This window comes from Peromyscus californicus, unplaced genomic scaffold (genome assembly GCF_007827085.1).
Source record: "Peromyscus californicus insignis strain IS unplaced genomic scaffold, ASM782708v3 Scaffold_17__1_contigs__length_78620276, whole genome shotgun sequence".
Taxonomy (NCBI): domain Eukaryota; kingdom Metazoa; phylum Chordata; class Mammalia; order Rodentia; family Cricetidae; genus Peromyscus; species Peromyscus californicus.
Genome location: NW_026294469.1, coordinates 6,322,504 through 6,337,229, shown reverse-complemented (window position 1 = coordinate 6,337,229; position 14,726 = coordinate 6,322,504). Strand labels below are relative to the sequence as shown.

The 14,726-nt window shown below is 45.2% G+C and overlaps 1 protein-coding gene and 1 long non-coding RNA gene across 5 annotated transcripts in view; one reads left to right on the top strand and one right to left on the bottom strand.

The window, feature by feature from the left end:
- Positions 1 to 5,426: 5,426 nt before the first annotated feature.
- Aqp4 (aquaporin 4) overlaps positions 5,427 to 14,726 on the top strand; it is a 13,896-nt gene continuing 4,596 nt past the window's right edge. Inside the window, exons 1-4 of one of the 4 annotated variants that reach the window (XM_052741592.1) lie at positions 5,427 to 5,560; positions 8,947 to 9,361; positions 10,522 to 10,686; positions 11,182 to 11,262. In XM_052741592.1, the coding sequence (XP_052597552.1) occupies positions 5,529 to 5,560; positions 8,947 to 9,361; positions 10,522 to 10,686; positions 11,182 to 11,262 (693 nt within the window). In that variant the 5' untranslated portion in view covers positions 5,427 to 5,528. Of the gene's footprint in view, positions 5,561 to 6,350; positions 6,522 to 8,946; positions 9,362 to 10,521; positions 10,687 to 11,181; positions 11,263 to 14,726 lie in introns of those variants that run through there. The other 3 variants (XM_052741594.1, XM_052741593.1, XM_052741595.1) reach the window with 3 other exon arrangements.
- Positions 5,567 to 8,936, bottom strand: LOC128112562 (uncharacterized). Its single transcript, XR_008219030.1, has 3 exons — positions 7,943 to 8,936; positions 5,801 to 5,949; positions 5,567 to 5,696 (listed from the first exon to the last, which is right to left on the bottom strand). It is a non-coding gene; the product is annotated as an uncharacterized LOC128112562 (long non-coding RNA).

The following is a 14,726-nucleotide window of genomic DNA, read 5'->3' as shown; positions in this document are numbered from 1 at the left end:
CCCCCATCAGCTTCACAACATGGTGGTGGTACGTTTATTGCTAGCTCTGGGAGCCCTTAACTCTTAGAAACAGTGGGTCTGTGCTTCTATCAAAGCAGCGTGTAACCCAGAAACCTCTTTTTTTTTAACTAGCAAAAACTATATCCAACACACAGCATAGTGCGCAGCTTGGAGACACCTCTGTGTAACGTAGCGTAGGTCAAGCCTGCACGCATGCCACGAACCCACCATAGAGTAGCATGAGGCACCGTGTTCAATCCCCAGTACCATGTAAATAACAAAAATTAAAAAGATAATATGATCAATAGCAACTCCATGCTCCCATAGTTTATAAAATCATTATCATGTGCTCTTTGGAGTATTATAAAAAACTATTTTAACAAGCGCACATCACATGTCTGGTTTTTTACATAGGTCCTGGGAATAGAACTCCTGTCTACATGGATGGATGCCAAGCACACTATCCATTGAACCATCTCCTTAGTTTTGTGTGATGATTTTTTTTAAGTGACTTAGGGATAAGGTTTTGCTGCTGTATTAGTTATGTTTCTGCCCCCATGATTAAACACAATGATCAAGGTAACTTGTAGAAGTTAGAGTTTATTTGAGCTTATGGTTCCAGAGGGATAGGAGTCCACTGTGGCAGGGAAGCATGACAGCAAGCCACAGGCATGGCACCCAGGGCAGGAAGCTGAGAGCTCACATCCCAACTACTAGCACAAAAGATAGAATGAGCCAAAAGTGGAGGACAAGGCCTCAAAGCTCACCTCCAGTGACATTCTTTATCCAGCAAGGGCCTTGCCTCCTCAACTCCTCAAACAGAACCACCAACTGGAGACCCAGTCACACTTCAAATTACCCCAGATGGGAACGCTTCAAGAAGAGGTGAGTACCCAGATGTATTTAAAGACAAATCAGAGAATCGTGTGACAGAGACTGGGAAAGGGGTCACCTTTAAGACCACCAAGGTAGGGACTAGCAAGATGTGGCAGCATGGGGTCTCTACAACAGGAACACAGGCCAGGGTGCAACAAAATACACAGATCATTGGAAAGGAGACTTCTGGGACCTGGTGAATTTCTTCAAATATGCCTTTCTAAATGCAGGAGAAAAGGAAGTGCAGAGGTGGAGGAAAGGGAGGAAGTTCTGAGTTCAACAAAGTTCATCTGAGCAAATTCTTGCTTGACTGCTGCAGATAAGTTACTCTGAGGGAGTCATGGACTCTAGTAGTCATTAGCTACTTCTGCAATTGAAAACATTCTGATACTAACATTACTCTAAAGGCTTTAAAAAATACCCTAAGATTATTTTTTCCTGCTCAGTCTGCCATATCATGGTAAGCACAGAATTTTAAAACATCTGTTCTGCTCTTGCATACTGGTCGGGGAGGGAGTGCTTGTATGGGGTGTGTGTGTGAGCACGTACATAGAGTCCAGAGACCAACATCAGGGGGCTTCCACAGTAGTTCTCTACCTTGTTTTCTTTTCAGACAGGGTCTCTCACTGAACCTGCAGTTCACTCATTGGTAGACTGACGATGAACACACCCCTGGGCTGCTCCTGCCCCCTCCTAACCAACACTGGAATTACAGGCGCACTGCCATGCCTGGTTTTTACATCGGTGTTGGCATCTAAACTCAGGCCCTCAGCTTGAACAACAACAGCCTTGCTGAGCCCTCTCCTCAGCCCATGCTCTACTCTTGAAACTGAATCTTTGTTAGTCTGTTAAGTCCCTAAGGATTCTGAGCTGCTCTGTAGTGACCATTATGGGTGATAGTGACCACCAAAATGCTGCTTGAGCTCTAATACAGTCTAACTAATTCAAACTTGGAACAATCGTACTCTAAGCTGCATTTGGATGATTAGCTAGTTTTTAACCTGGTCCAGCTCAGTAGATCCCAAAGCTCTTGTCTTCCCAGCAAACCAATTTTCCCCTGCAGTGTGTACACTGCCTCTGAAGCACTAGCCACACTCTGAACTATCATATTAGCTGGGTAGGAGATAAGGAGCAAGAAAAGCATCCAGTCACCCAACCACATTTCTGCTTTTTTGTACAGGCTGCAGATGAAACACGGTCACTCAATAACGTCCTTCTGTTTCTCTCCCTCCCTCCCTTTCTTTCTCCCCACTTGCCTGGACAGGGGAACCCTAGACCCTTTGGAGGTCCGCCAGTCACACCAAAAGAATCTCTTGACTATTTTCCCAGGGAATTCCTGCCTTAAATGTCAGCAGAGCACAACTCCGCAGCAAAGGCTGTGGCTTACAGGTCTGAATCAAGGAAAATGAGCTTGTTCTACCAACTAGGAAACCCCACCCCATCCACAAGGCGTGGAAGAAAGGGGAGATTAATTTTTAAGATTCTGCTTTCACTGGGAAGCAAGTTTGCTCACCTCCACTTCAACATGCTGAGCCAAACAATCTAATCCTTGCTGTTGTTTAAACACTGTCTTTATCTGGCTCCATGAAAGGGGACAAAAGCCAGAAATTACCAGGAATTATGACCACAAGACAATGCCTCTGACACACATACACACATACACACACACACACACACACACACACACACACACACACACACACACACACACCCCGATGCCTCAGTACCAGTTGGGAAGCGTCTAGCAAAGCACACAGCTTTACTAGTCCTTCACTGTGGTGGTTTCAGCGGCTGTAGAAGCTGCTGGAGTTGTTTTGTTCATGTGTTTGTTTCTAACGAATATACTGACGCATCAGACCTGGGTGGGGGGGCGCGGGATTGTGTGATGCCAAGATTTGTGAAGAGGAAACAAGATTATTAGATGGGACTGAATCCTCTCCACCAGACTAGAGTAGAGACACTTCCCAACTGGTACTGAGGCATAGGGGTGTGTGTGTGCATGTGTGTGTGTGTGTGTGTGTGTGTGTGTGTGTGTGTGTGTGTGTGTGTGTGTGTGAGCTCCTGTGTGTGCATATGTATGTTTGAGTGTCTGTGCATGTATGAGCACACGCACCTGTGCTGAGGTCAAATGTCAGCATAGGTGTCTTCCAGTTGCCCTCCACCTTCTTTTTTGAGACAGGATTGTCACTGAACCTGGAGCTCACTGATTCAGGTGAACTGGCCTGCAAGAAAGCCCCAGGGTCCCCCCTGCCTCTACCTCCACAATTCTGCGATTGCAAGCACATGTCACTAGGCCTGGTTTTTATGTGGATGCTGGGGATCAAACTTAGGTCCTCATGCTTACATGGCAAGCATTTTGCCAACTGAGCCATCACCCAAGCCCTGTCAGTCCACCTTTGAAGGACTTAGGCTCTTAGCACCCAGTGTGGGAAAACAAATTAATTCCGACTGTCCTTTGTATCTAAACCCAGATCCGCAAAGCTCAGTTTAAAAGCCGTTGTTACTTTGACTAAATTTCCTACCTCCTACTGCCTGGCCACCATTCCCTCAAGCTTTCTTCCTAGGCTGTTTGCTGCATCCAGGTCCACAGGCAGGCCCACAGGAAATGTCTGTGTACCCAGGCAAGAATCTTGCTTATTGCACTAACATTGACACTGTTGTGGGAAGACCAGAAAAGCCAACTCAACTACAAATGGGACAACCATGCTAATAAGAACTCCCTCTGGTGGGTAAAGAGTTAACCCCTATCTGTCTCAGCCACTATGCAGAGTACCAATGAGGGTAAGAGGTGGTGCCAATAGGGTGGCTCCTCCCTTGACGGGAACACTCACCCCTTAGGAACTGGACTGTCAACACATCAGCAGCCAGAGAAAAGGGAAACCGTGGCAACCAAGTCTTGCTGGCACTTTGTGAGGTGGTAACAGGAACTTCAAAGGCCATGCCCAGCATGCTGATGAGCTCAGGGAACCTGCAAAGAAGTTGTCCCAGCACCCCACGGCCCCATGAAGTACCTGGCCCTGTGAAATCCTAGGCCTCGGTACAGGGTGTGTTCACGAAGCACCGAACTCCTCAGGACTCCTTGAGTTCATATACCTCATAAAGACCCTGGCTCCATTTTCTCACGGTCAAGGCAGTTACACTTAGCACATCAGCCTAGAAAGTCAAGGATGTTAACTAGGTGGGAAAATGCACAGCTTTTTGAAATCTAAACAGTAAACCTCAAGAGTTAATATGAAATGCTTCAAAGGGTCTGTGCAGGTTCTTGCAAACTCTCCCTCCCCTCTCATCAGAATATTCTGACTTCAGGGAGAATATCATCAGGTTTCACAATAAGCATCGAGCAACAGTACTCTGAAGAAAGTCGATGCAAGTGTTGTTACCTGAGGATTACTAAGAAATAGTATTAAAGTGCTCCTCTGGAATTCCCATTCAAAAATTTAATCCCTTTTCCTAAGGAGAGCTGAGAGCTTTGTATATGTTGCCTTGTCTCAAGCAAACAAGTCAGACACCCAGACAAAAAGATGGAAAAGTGTAAGAGTCTTTCACTTCTAAATGTCTTTCTTATCATACTGCATACTGAAAATATTTAGAGAGATACACATACTCACGCACATGTGCACACATACACACATATATATATCTTCAATTTGAAATGAAGAAATCAGTTGAGAGCCAGAGAAGCCACAAGTAGAACTATTTATTACAGTTTTAATTGCAGAGTTGAGCAATGAATTCCTGATAATCATTATATTGATTAGACATCATTGATTAATTATTAAGATGCACTCATAAACCAGGGGTTAAGATTATTCCTTTGATATGCACCTATGGTCTATCTAAGGGAAAAAAAATGTAATGAGGACCTGATGGGGCATATAGATATTTCCTACCATGTAGCCATGCATGTAGAGGGGACCCACACTCTGCTCAACTCCCTGTTACGACAATCTTACAATCCTCAATAATTTCGAGCACTGTGTCCTGCACTCATTTTGAACAGCAAAGTATATAGTCAGCCCTGTCCCCAGGTTTCCAAATACTAAATTTTATCTACTCTTCCCAATAATACTCTGTCCTTATCTAACCCCTGTGTTTTTAAAATCTGCTGATTCATGTAGAGAAATTATTATAATAATCATTATTATTGGACTGAGGGAGTAGATACTGTAAGTGGAGTTACAGCTATATATTATCATTATCTTCTCAGCTCACACATTTCAAGTATAACTCACTGCCTATTTGCCACTTGAAAACTAATGTCTAGCTCACAATTCATCTAAATTGCTGGCTCATACAAACCCACTTTCTAATAGTCGTTCAGTTTCAATAAGAAACCAACAAGGCAAATCCTCCCCAGTTCTTGGTGATCGGAATAATCCAAATAAACATGCAGGGAAGTCTTCACTTGAAAAGATTAGTAGCTAGAGAAATATGTCAGCAAGTGCTTTGCATTCCTGAAATGCCCTCTGTCTATAGCGATCAGGTACAGGGACGATTTCTAGTTCAAATATAACTTAGTGATTGCCACATGGTGCAGAATCTTTCCACCCCTACACTCCAAAAACCCAATCAGACAAGTGCCCGTAATCTGACTCCCAGCTCACTGGAGCCCAGGGGCAGGCGATGAGAGCCGCACTCTGGCCAGGGACGGCATGAGCGACAGAGCTGCAGCAAGGCGGTGGGGGTAAGTTCTTCTCTGCTTTAGGGAAACAGTGCCTCTGAGCACTAACAGACGGAACTCTCTCATCACAGATATCCATGTCTTCTCAGACAGAATCTAGAGCGTGATTGACAACAGGACAGGTGGGGTTCTTTTAAGCCTGGGGACCAAGTTTAGACACAAGATAAGCAGAGAAAGGGAGAAGAAAAGGGATGCTTTACAGCATGGGAAATTACTCTGTTTTTCATTAGAAAATTCACTCACCCAGGAACTGTCCAGGAGGGGATGAGACAGTGTATTCAGCTAGGAAGTACTGTGTCTGGTTCACTGCTGCCCGGTCCTATCAACAAATCCCCCTTTGTTCTGGGCAAAAAATACCCAAACAGCAAAAACAAATCGTGTTGGTCCAGTTCCTATGAATGTAAACACACCAGGGCACATTGATGGTGATCTAGGGTCTCTGGGCAATGCTGGAGAGATTCCCACAAAGGCAGAGGGGTGCACACACGCTAGAGGTTTCAAGGTCCACAGCTGGCTGAGGCTGTTTGGGGAGATCGGATTGTTGTGGGTTTTGAGAGAAAGAGGGAGCGAAAACCATTTTAAGGTCTCTACTTATGGTTCTCAGGTTTGGGTGTTGTGTTCTTTTTTAATTTCTCTGACTGATGAAGATTTGACGTTCAAAGAGCACCTGGGTTTCTTGCTCAGGTCTCTGGAGAGGGGGACAGGTGTGCAAAGGAGCAGGGAGAGGTGACAGAGGGTGTTAGAGAGAGGCCGGCCTCTTCCAGGACCGCCTCCCCTGGGTGCTCTGCTACTGAGCAGGGACTGTTCCTGCCCACCCAGCTCCCTTCACTTCCTGCTTGGTCCTCCTTCCTCTGTGGCGCGCTGTAGAGGACAGCACCTGTAAGAGCCCTTTGCCCTCTGCCACCTGCCTCCAACCTGGGCTGCTGGTGAGTTCAGAAGTGACGCTCCTCACTCCTTTTTCAATGTGAGTTCTCAGAGCTTCTCCCTCTGGGGGACCTACCTAATGGCTCCCCTGGGTCCCCTCTCTGCCTCATTCCAACTGCTGTTTTTGTCTCTATATTATCTTCCTCTAAGGCATAGGTCAACGTTATCCCAGCTGGGGTCTTTCAGAACTGCGTGATTCACTTAGCGGGCCTCACTTGGGCAGAGGACATTTGGGGTTTAGCTGGCTGCTCCCCTGGGTGTGTGAGCATGAGCACAGCGTGCTTTCCCTTTTCAGGTCAGAAGGAAAGCCCCACTGTCAAACTAACAGCAAAGCAGAAGTCTTAAAGGTGAAGAAAGCCTCCCCAGCCTGTGTCATACAGGGTTCCTCACCGGCCACACAGAACCCAGGCTCCCTAGGCCAATCAGTGATGTTGAAAAGATAAGAACCTCACAGTGTGTGGGGGAGGTTACAATTCTGCCCTCCTTGAGCCCTTGGTTTTCCAGCCAGCCCTTCGTATAGTCTACTGTGCTAAATGCTGCCCATCTGTCTTATTACAGACCAGGGACAAAAAGGAAGGAATGTCTTAGGTAAGGAGGTAACTGGGGTGACTGCCCTTCCAACGGGGAGTTTAACCATTTCTGGCTAAAATAAGTAGTTGCATTGGTGTCTTCAAACCCGACCCTCTTCAACTCCAAAGATCTAAGAAAGTCAGTAAAGAAGGTAGACGTCAAGAGGAGAGCGACTCCCTTCCCAAAGGCGGCAGTGGCATCTCTCATTTCCTGACCCCATTTGGATCTGCTCCCTCACCTCCACAAGCTCCTCAAGAGGGGGCATATAAAGCTCCAGGGCCAAGCCCATGGGAGAGAAGTCCTCAATGAGAAGCACCATAACCCTCCCCACAGAGCCTCTCTGCTCTGTTTCCTGGACACGCCCCCCTTTTTCTTGCTAATCTTCCTGGCTCTGTACCCTGTGGGTGCGTAGACTGCAGGGGGCTGGCTCGCTTACTCCAGCCTCCAGGAGTTTGGGAGGAACAGGTGTATTGGAGAGATGCCCCATTAGTTGGGGGACAAAGGAGCCCGAGGAGGCACTATTCTGCGTTGTAAACCCTTTTAAAAGCTCCCCTCTCTGGTGCCTGCCCCTCTGACAGCTACTTCTGTCTGTTCACCTGGCCACTGCCTGGGAGCCTGGCACCAGCCTGGAGTGCCCACAGCCCCGCCCTTCCAAAGCCTCTCAGGCTCCCCACTGGGGATTGCGATTGTCACGTCCTGGTGCTGCAAGCCCAGATCTGCCCAGGGGCTGGGGCACAGATGCCCCTCTGGCTCCCAAGCTACTGCCACCGGCAGTTTGCCACCTCCGTGCTCAGGGCAACAGCAGGGAGTGTCTCTGTCCCTGCTGAGTCCGCGCCTATCCCCAAGGCCCACACTGATTACCAGAAGCAGCTCTACCCTCCAAGAGCTTACCTTCCCAAAGGACAGTTGTGCTGTCCTAGCTTCCTTGCAAATCTCCAAATCCACAGGCTCTTGAGGGTAGGAGCAGATACAGGGCTCTCCAAATCCATGTCCAAAATGCCTCTTTGAAGCTACAAAATACAAAACTAGAAAAGATCTGCCTTTTTAAGATATGTTTTTCTTCATTGTTCAGAAAGAAATTTTTTCTTTATTCTTCAGAAAGATACATTGTCTTTATTCTTCAGAAATGTATACACAATGAAATATGAGAACAACCACCCGTATTGTCACCCCATTCAACTCTCCCCATATTTCCACACCTCCAGTCCCTGGGATGACCTCATCCTCACTCATAGGAGCTGCTTCTTGCAGCAGACAGCAGAGGGTGCAGAGATGCTCAACAGGTGCTGGGAATCCATCCTACACCGAATGCTCTACCCCCTTCTTTTTCAACTGATCTCTTTCACGTGTGTGATGGATGTTTTGCCTGCATGTATGTCTGTGTACCACCTGGTGTATGCTCATAGATGGCAAAAGGCGGGGGGGGGGGGGGCTTTAGAGCCTCTGGAAGTGGAGTCACAAGTGATAGATTGCACTATGTGGGTGCTGGGAACCAAACCCGGGTCCTCTGGAAGAACAGCCAGTACTCTTACCTGCTGAGCCATCTCTCCAGCAAACCCCCTCCCCTTAAACTGGATGCCTGAGGGAACTAACACCCAGTTAAACACATCTTACTCTTAAGCTCCTAAGGAACTTGGTTGAGATAGTTCATTTCTAGGGACAGCTGGGGTTGCGGTCCAGAGACTAGGAAATCAAAGGATCAGAATAGTGACCTCTTGGCTACTAATTAAGGAGACTTCCAGAAGCATTCTGTCTTGGTTTGCAAAGAACGTTCAGTAGCCCATCCTCAGCCTGCAAGACTGAAGGCCTTGACCCCCTCTGCCAAATTTCAGCGCCCCTTCCAGCTGGAAAGCCGGGTTGGTGGCTCCTGATTCTCAATGTGTTCTTCCTTCCAGCAAGTGTGGACATTCGTGCAGCAGAGAGAGGATCATGGTGGCTTTCAAAGGGGTCTGGACTCAAGCTTTCTGGAAGGCAGTCGCAGCGGAATTTCTAGCCATGCTTATCTTCGTTTTGCTCAGCCTGGGATCCACCATCAACTGGGGTGGATCGGAAAACCCCTTACCTGCGGACATGGTCCTCATCTCCCTCTGCTTCGGACTCAGCATTGCTACCATGGTGCAGTGCTTTGGACACATCAGTGGTGGCCACATCAACCCCGCTGTGACAGTGGCCATGGTGTGCACCAGAAAGATCAGCATTGCCAAGTCAGTCTTCTATATCTCTGCCCAGTGCCTGGGCGCCATCATTGGAGCTGGTATCCTCTACCTGGTCACACCACCCAGCGTGGTGGGAGGCTTGGGCGTCACCACGGTAAGAACGCTTACGTTCTTATTTCTGTTCTAGAACTCCAGGCTGCATTCATCAAATGAGTCGATTAAGGAGTGCTTGCCTGGAATGCAGGAGGTCCTGGGTTCTAGTCCCAGCACCACATATATGACCAGAGAAGGAGCATCAGGAGTCAAGGCCACCCTGGACTGTATAGTGAAACCCTGTCTAGATAGAGGAAAGCTATTGAGAGGACATTATTATTCACTATTGAGTGACTTGAACATGATTTAAAAGGTCTCAAAATGCTTTGTGTTGTCTTTCTCTCCCACTACAGTAACGACTTGAGTATGGTTTTTTGTTTGTTTGTTTGTTTGTTTGTTTGTTTGTTTGTTTGTTTTGAGACAGGGTCTCATACTCATTATCTAGCTGAGGTTGGCCTTGAACTTGTAGCAATCCTCCTGCCTCAGCCTCCTACTTGCTGGGATTACAGGTGTAAATCAGCATTGACTGGCTTGACTGTATTTTTATCTTAAGGCCTTACAATTATTTGTTTTCTAGCAGGGCCAACAATTTGTTGCTTTTCGTGTAGGGGACTTTAGATGATCTGCATAAAGTGTCATGCCTTGAATCTCAGCACTCGGGAGGCAGAAGCAGGCAGGTCTCTGAGTTTGAAGCCACCCTGGTCTACAAAGCAAGTTCCAGGACAGCCGGGGCTACACAGAGAAACCCCACTGAAAAAAAAAAAAAGTGCGAACCCACAGTCATTGGATCTCCACTTTACTCTTTGTGGGTTGGCAGTATTACTGGTTAGCTCAGCGCCAGGGCTTTAGTTGAGACACCTAGGAACTAATCTAAACCTAATCAATGGGTCTAATAATTGCTTTGTAATATTATAAATCTCTGAAGAGCGTCTTTTATGCTCTAAGTGCAGCAGTAACACATTTTGCTTGTGTTGCTAAAAACAACATTCAGTGAAAATTCAGTCACTGTAAAAGTAATTATCTGTAATGGCCCAAAATGAGAGTAAATTGATTCCTTCCTTTTAGGAGGTGGAAGGCATTGAAATCGCAGCCTGGGGTTGGTAGAAGACTCAAGTTAACCATTGCTTCCTATGCAGATAAAATGCCCCCTTCAAACCCATTCATTGCTGTAGACCTAGACTCTTGCTTCGATTCTGATGGAGTATCTTTCCGTCTCTCTAGGTTCATGGAAACCTGACTGCTGGCCATGGGCTCCTGGTGGAGTTGATAATCACATTCCAGTTGGTCTTCACTATTTTTGCCAGCTGTGATTCCAAACGGACTGATGTTACCGGTTCAATAGCTTTAGCAATTGGATTTTCCGTCGCAATTGGACATTTGTTTGCAGTAAGTTTTAAGTCCATTTGAATAATTGATCATCTCACTTAGCCTCCCCCTGAAGCAGGCCTGAAGATGCTCTTTACAGCGAGAGCTCTCTTCAGCTGTTTTTAGTATTAATCAGCTGAGAACGCTGTATTGTTTCCTAGGACAAGACTTCTGCAGCCTTTACCATTGTAACCAGTGACCTGGCCAGTGCCGCTGCAACATCTGCGTTATTTCAAGAGTGTTGTTTACTTCAGTGTTATCTTTTCAACAGAGAGATGCATGTTAAAAAATGATCTGCCAACTAGACGGACATATCCATGTACCCTGCAGATTGTGCCACAAAATCCACAGCTCATTCAGATCCAGCCGAGTCGGTTGGTGTTAAGTGATCGATCACTTGGCCAACTATGAAGGGACTAAATCTCAGTGTTCCTCTGAGGAGAGAACAGCAAGTTTCAGCAAATGTTAAGAGCCCTGTTTCCAAAATGTCTGAGGTTTTGTTCTTTTTCCCTGCAGATCAATTATACCGGGGCCAGTATGAATCCAGCCCGATCCTTTGGACCTGCAGTTATCATGGGAAACTGGGAAAACCACTGGGTAACTACTAAATTGATATGCCCACCTTCCTGAAGTTAGGACAAGTGTCCATAAGACTTTTTATTGTCTTAAATAAATTAGCTTACTAGTTTCTGTGGCTCTCTCTCCCACTCCAGCTCTTAGCTGGTTATTGCCTCTGTCACAGGGGACAGAGAAAAGCCTAGCAGAGTCCTGTAGAAAACATCTCAGTATTCTGTTCTAGGTTGTCACTGACAATTGGGTTTCCTTGAACCATTAGTCTGGACATAGATCTGACAGACTGCAGCAGAAAACTTGGAACATAGGGTTTCCTATGTAGAATAAATTTAAATCCTAAGGATATGCTGAATATTAGTGTTTAAATCATTGAAAGAAAGCCTTCCCAGCAACAACAGAGATTGAAGTTATTATTTTAAAAGGAAAGAAAGGAATACTTTAAAGTATCACCTATGACAAAGGTTTTTAACCATGTTAGTTTACATAAGCACAACATAATTAATAGCACAGGAGCTGGAAGCATGGGAACCGTGGATCACACCAAATAAATGATGCAGATGCTGATGCCATTTGTCACCACAGCTGTGTCTAGAAAAACAAATGAGCCCCAAGAAGGTGCACTTTTTAATCTCAGGACTACCTTCTTGTCAGTATGGGCCTAGAGTGGCGAGAGTCATAATCATTTCTGTTTCAATTGTTTCTGTCAACAAAAGAATTTATATCCTTTGAATCACAGGCAATTGTGAAAGTCACTCATACTTTAACTTAAATAACCTACAGAATGTGATATATACATGCAAGCTTAAAATAGACGTAACTTTTATTGCCATTCATGTATTGTGAATGTGATTTTACATTTTGTAAAGTTATGAATGTAACAATCTGTTGTTTGTGCTTTGATCTTATGCATGTGGCTGCAATGGATTCAGCCACAACTACTCAAGGATGGCATGACCCAGCAAAAAGGAAAATGTCACACATGACTGTACAAATTCCCTCGTACAAAATGTGTACTGAGCTGTTGAGACAGAATTTAGGCACAGACATGCAAAATCTTGATCCCCAAAGTCATTCACTGGACTGGTCATTTTGCCACTGATATTTCTGAAAAGACTTACTATGTTAACCTGGAATTTGCTTTCTCTGTGTGTGTGATGTATGTTGGTGCTGTGTGTGTTCATATGTGTGAGTGTAGGCACACACCTGCCATGGCATGTGGAGGTCAGAGGACAAGCTTGGGGATCAGTTCTCATTTTCCACCTTGTTTGCCGCAGGGTCCCTTGGTGTTCACCACAGACCACCAGGCTAGCCGTCCTGGGGATTCTCTTATCTCCACTTGCTATTTCCTATCCTCACAGCAATTACAGGCATGCACTATGGTGTCTTGCTTTTACTTGGTCTTAGGGACTCAAATTCAGAACCTCACATTCGTTTTGCATGGAGACACTTTATCCAGTGAGCCATTGTCCCAGCCCCCAAATGGAAAATTTTAATGTGAATTTTATAGATTGTCCAATAAATGGGCAGGTTTTAATTAGGTAATATAATGACAATTTAGGAGGTTTTTTTCTAACACTTATGTAGTTTTTGTGTTTTTCTGTTTTCAACAGTAAAATTATTCATAAAATTTGAAAAGTACTTTAAAGTACACATAACTCTGTTTGGGAATAGCAATTTGGCACCAAGATTGAGTTTTGAGAACATGGGGCTAGCCGTCTCCTCCAGGGTTGGGGAAAGGGTAGTGATTGTTTAACAGTGGCTGTTCTCCTTGTGGACTTGAGGTCTGTGAAGTAACACCGACCTCCTGTGATCTTACCAAGGGAACAAAGAGCAAAGGCATTTAGAGGAGGGCTCTTGTTTCTCCTTTGAAAGGGTACAGGGAAGATAAACTCGCCTTTGGGCTCTTTCATGTTCAAGATAAGGAGCTTGGTTGGTCCAGCAGCTCTCCCAGCTATTTCCCTGTGAAGGATATGAGCTCAGCTTCACGGGGAAGCTTGGCTCTCCTTTGGGGTCTATAGAGAAGATGCCAAGTACAGTTAATTTCCAGATGGCATTTTAAGCGAGACCTAGTTATAAACTTTATTCAAGTGAGAGAGCAAACAGTAAATTGGTAAAAGAGTGTTCTGAAGTCATGTAAACCAGACATCTCAACTCAATCATTTAAGTATGCTATCTTAAGTAAGCTTGTGACCTCTCAAACTGTCAACTTTCCAGTCCATAAGAATGTATGTTTTAATAATATCTGTATCAAAGGTTATTAATGAGATAAGAACCATGCTCAGTACAGTCCGTTATAGTGCTCAGTAAACAAGGGATTGGTCCCAGGTGACTCTGTTGGATGAGCGCCTAACGTTCTACAGAGTGAGTGTGCTCTATAGTACATGCTCCAGCCTAATCAGACTGAAAGCTTAGTTCATTCTGGGTGCATCACTGATGCCATAAAACATGCAGTTTACTGAAACTCTGCGGAATCACTCCTTCATCCCTACCTAGTCACCAGCCCTAAAGTCAGCAGAGGTCGTCACTAAAGCACTATGCAAAGAGAAACACGCTCCAATGAGAGAGATGAATAAGCTATAGTGTTTCCTCTGCAATAAAGTCACCGAATTTTACAGAGGAAACGCATCTAATTAACAGCCAAGTCATACACAGAGCTTTAAATTGTCTAGGAAGCAGGAACTGAACTGGTTTCCATGAGCGAAAAACCACTAAGTGGTATTTCATTTAGTCCTCGAAGCCATGTGGAATATATAATAGCCCTGCTTTGAAGAAAGTAAGGTATAGACGTTGAGTCACTCGTGGCATAATTTAATTGGTAAAGTGCTCGCCCAGCATGCAGGAAGTCCTTGGCTCTCTCTGCGGTACCATACGCACTGGGCATGGTAGCACAGGCCTGTAATCCAAGCCCTCCAGAGGAAGAAATTGTGGGATGAGCAGTTCAAGGCCATCCTCGGCTACGTGGTGAGTTCAAGACAACCTGGGATACAAGAGACCTTGTCTCTAAACGGAAAAAGTTCCTGATGTAAGCACTCAGAACTGCTGAGTGGTGGAGTGTGGACTGTATTCATTGTGCCATACTGAATAACAAATACCCTGAATGATAGAACTGCACCATGATCTTGATTATACAGAAAATCAAGGTAAGGCTAATCAAGGCTAATATAGAATACATAAGAGAAACATGCTCCAAAAATTCTTTTTTCTTCTTAATTTAAAGAATTCCTAGTAGAGTCTGCTTAATTTGTGGAGCCAACAGAGAAGAGCTATTTTATGCTAAGACTTACCACAAAGTTGATAAGCCTGATGTGACAGTACCCACTAATATTTTTAACACTCATGATGCTGAGGGTGGAGGAATGTGAGTTCAAGGCTAGCCTAAGCTATGTAATGAATCTTAAGAGCAGCCTGAGCTAGACCTTGTCTCAAATAAATTGTCATCGTCATCATCATCATTACCACCATCAGAATATTAAAAATATAATATTAAA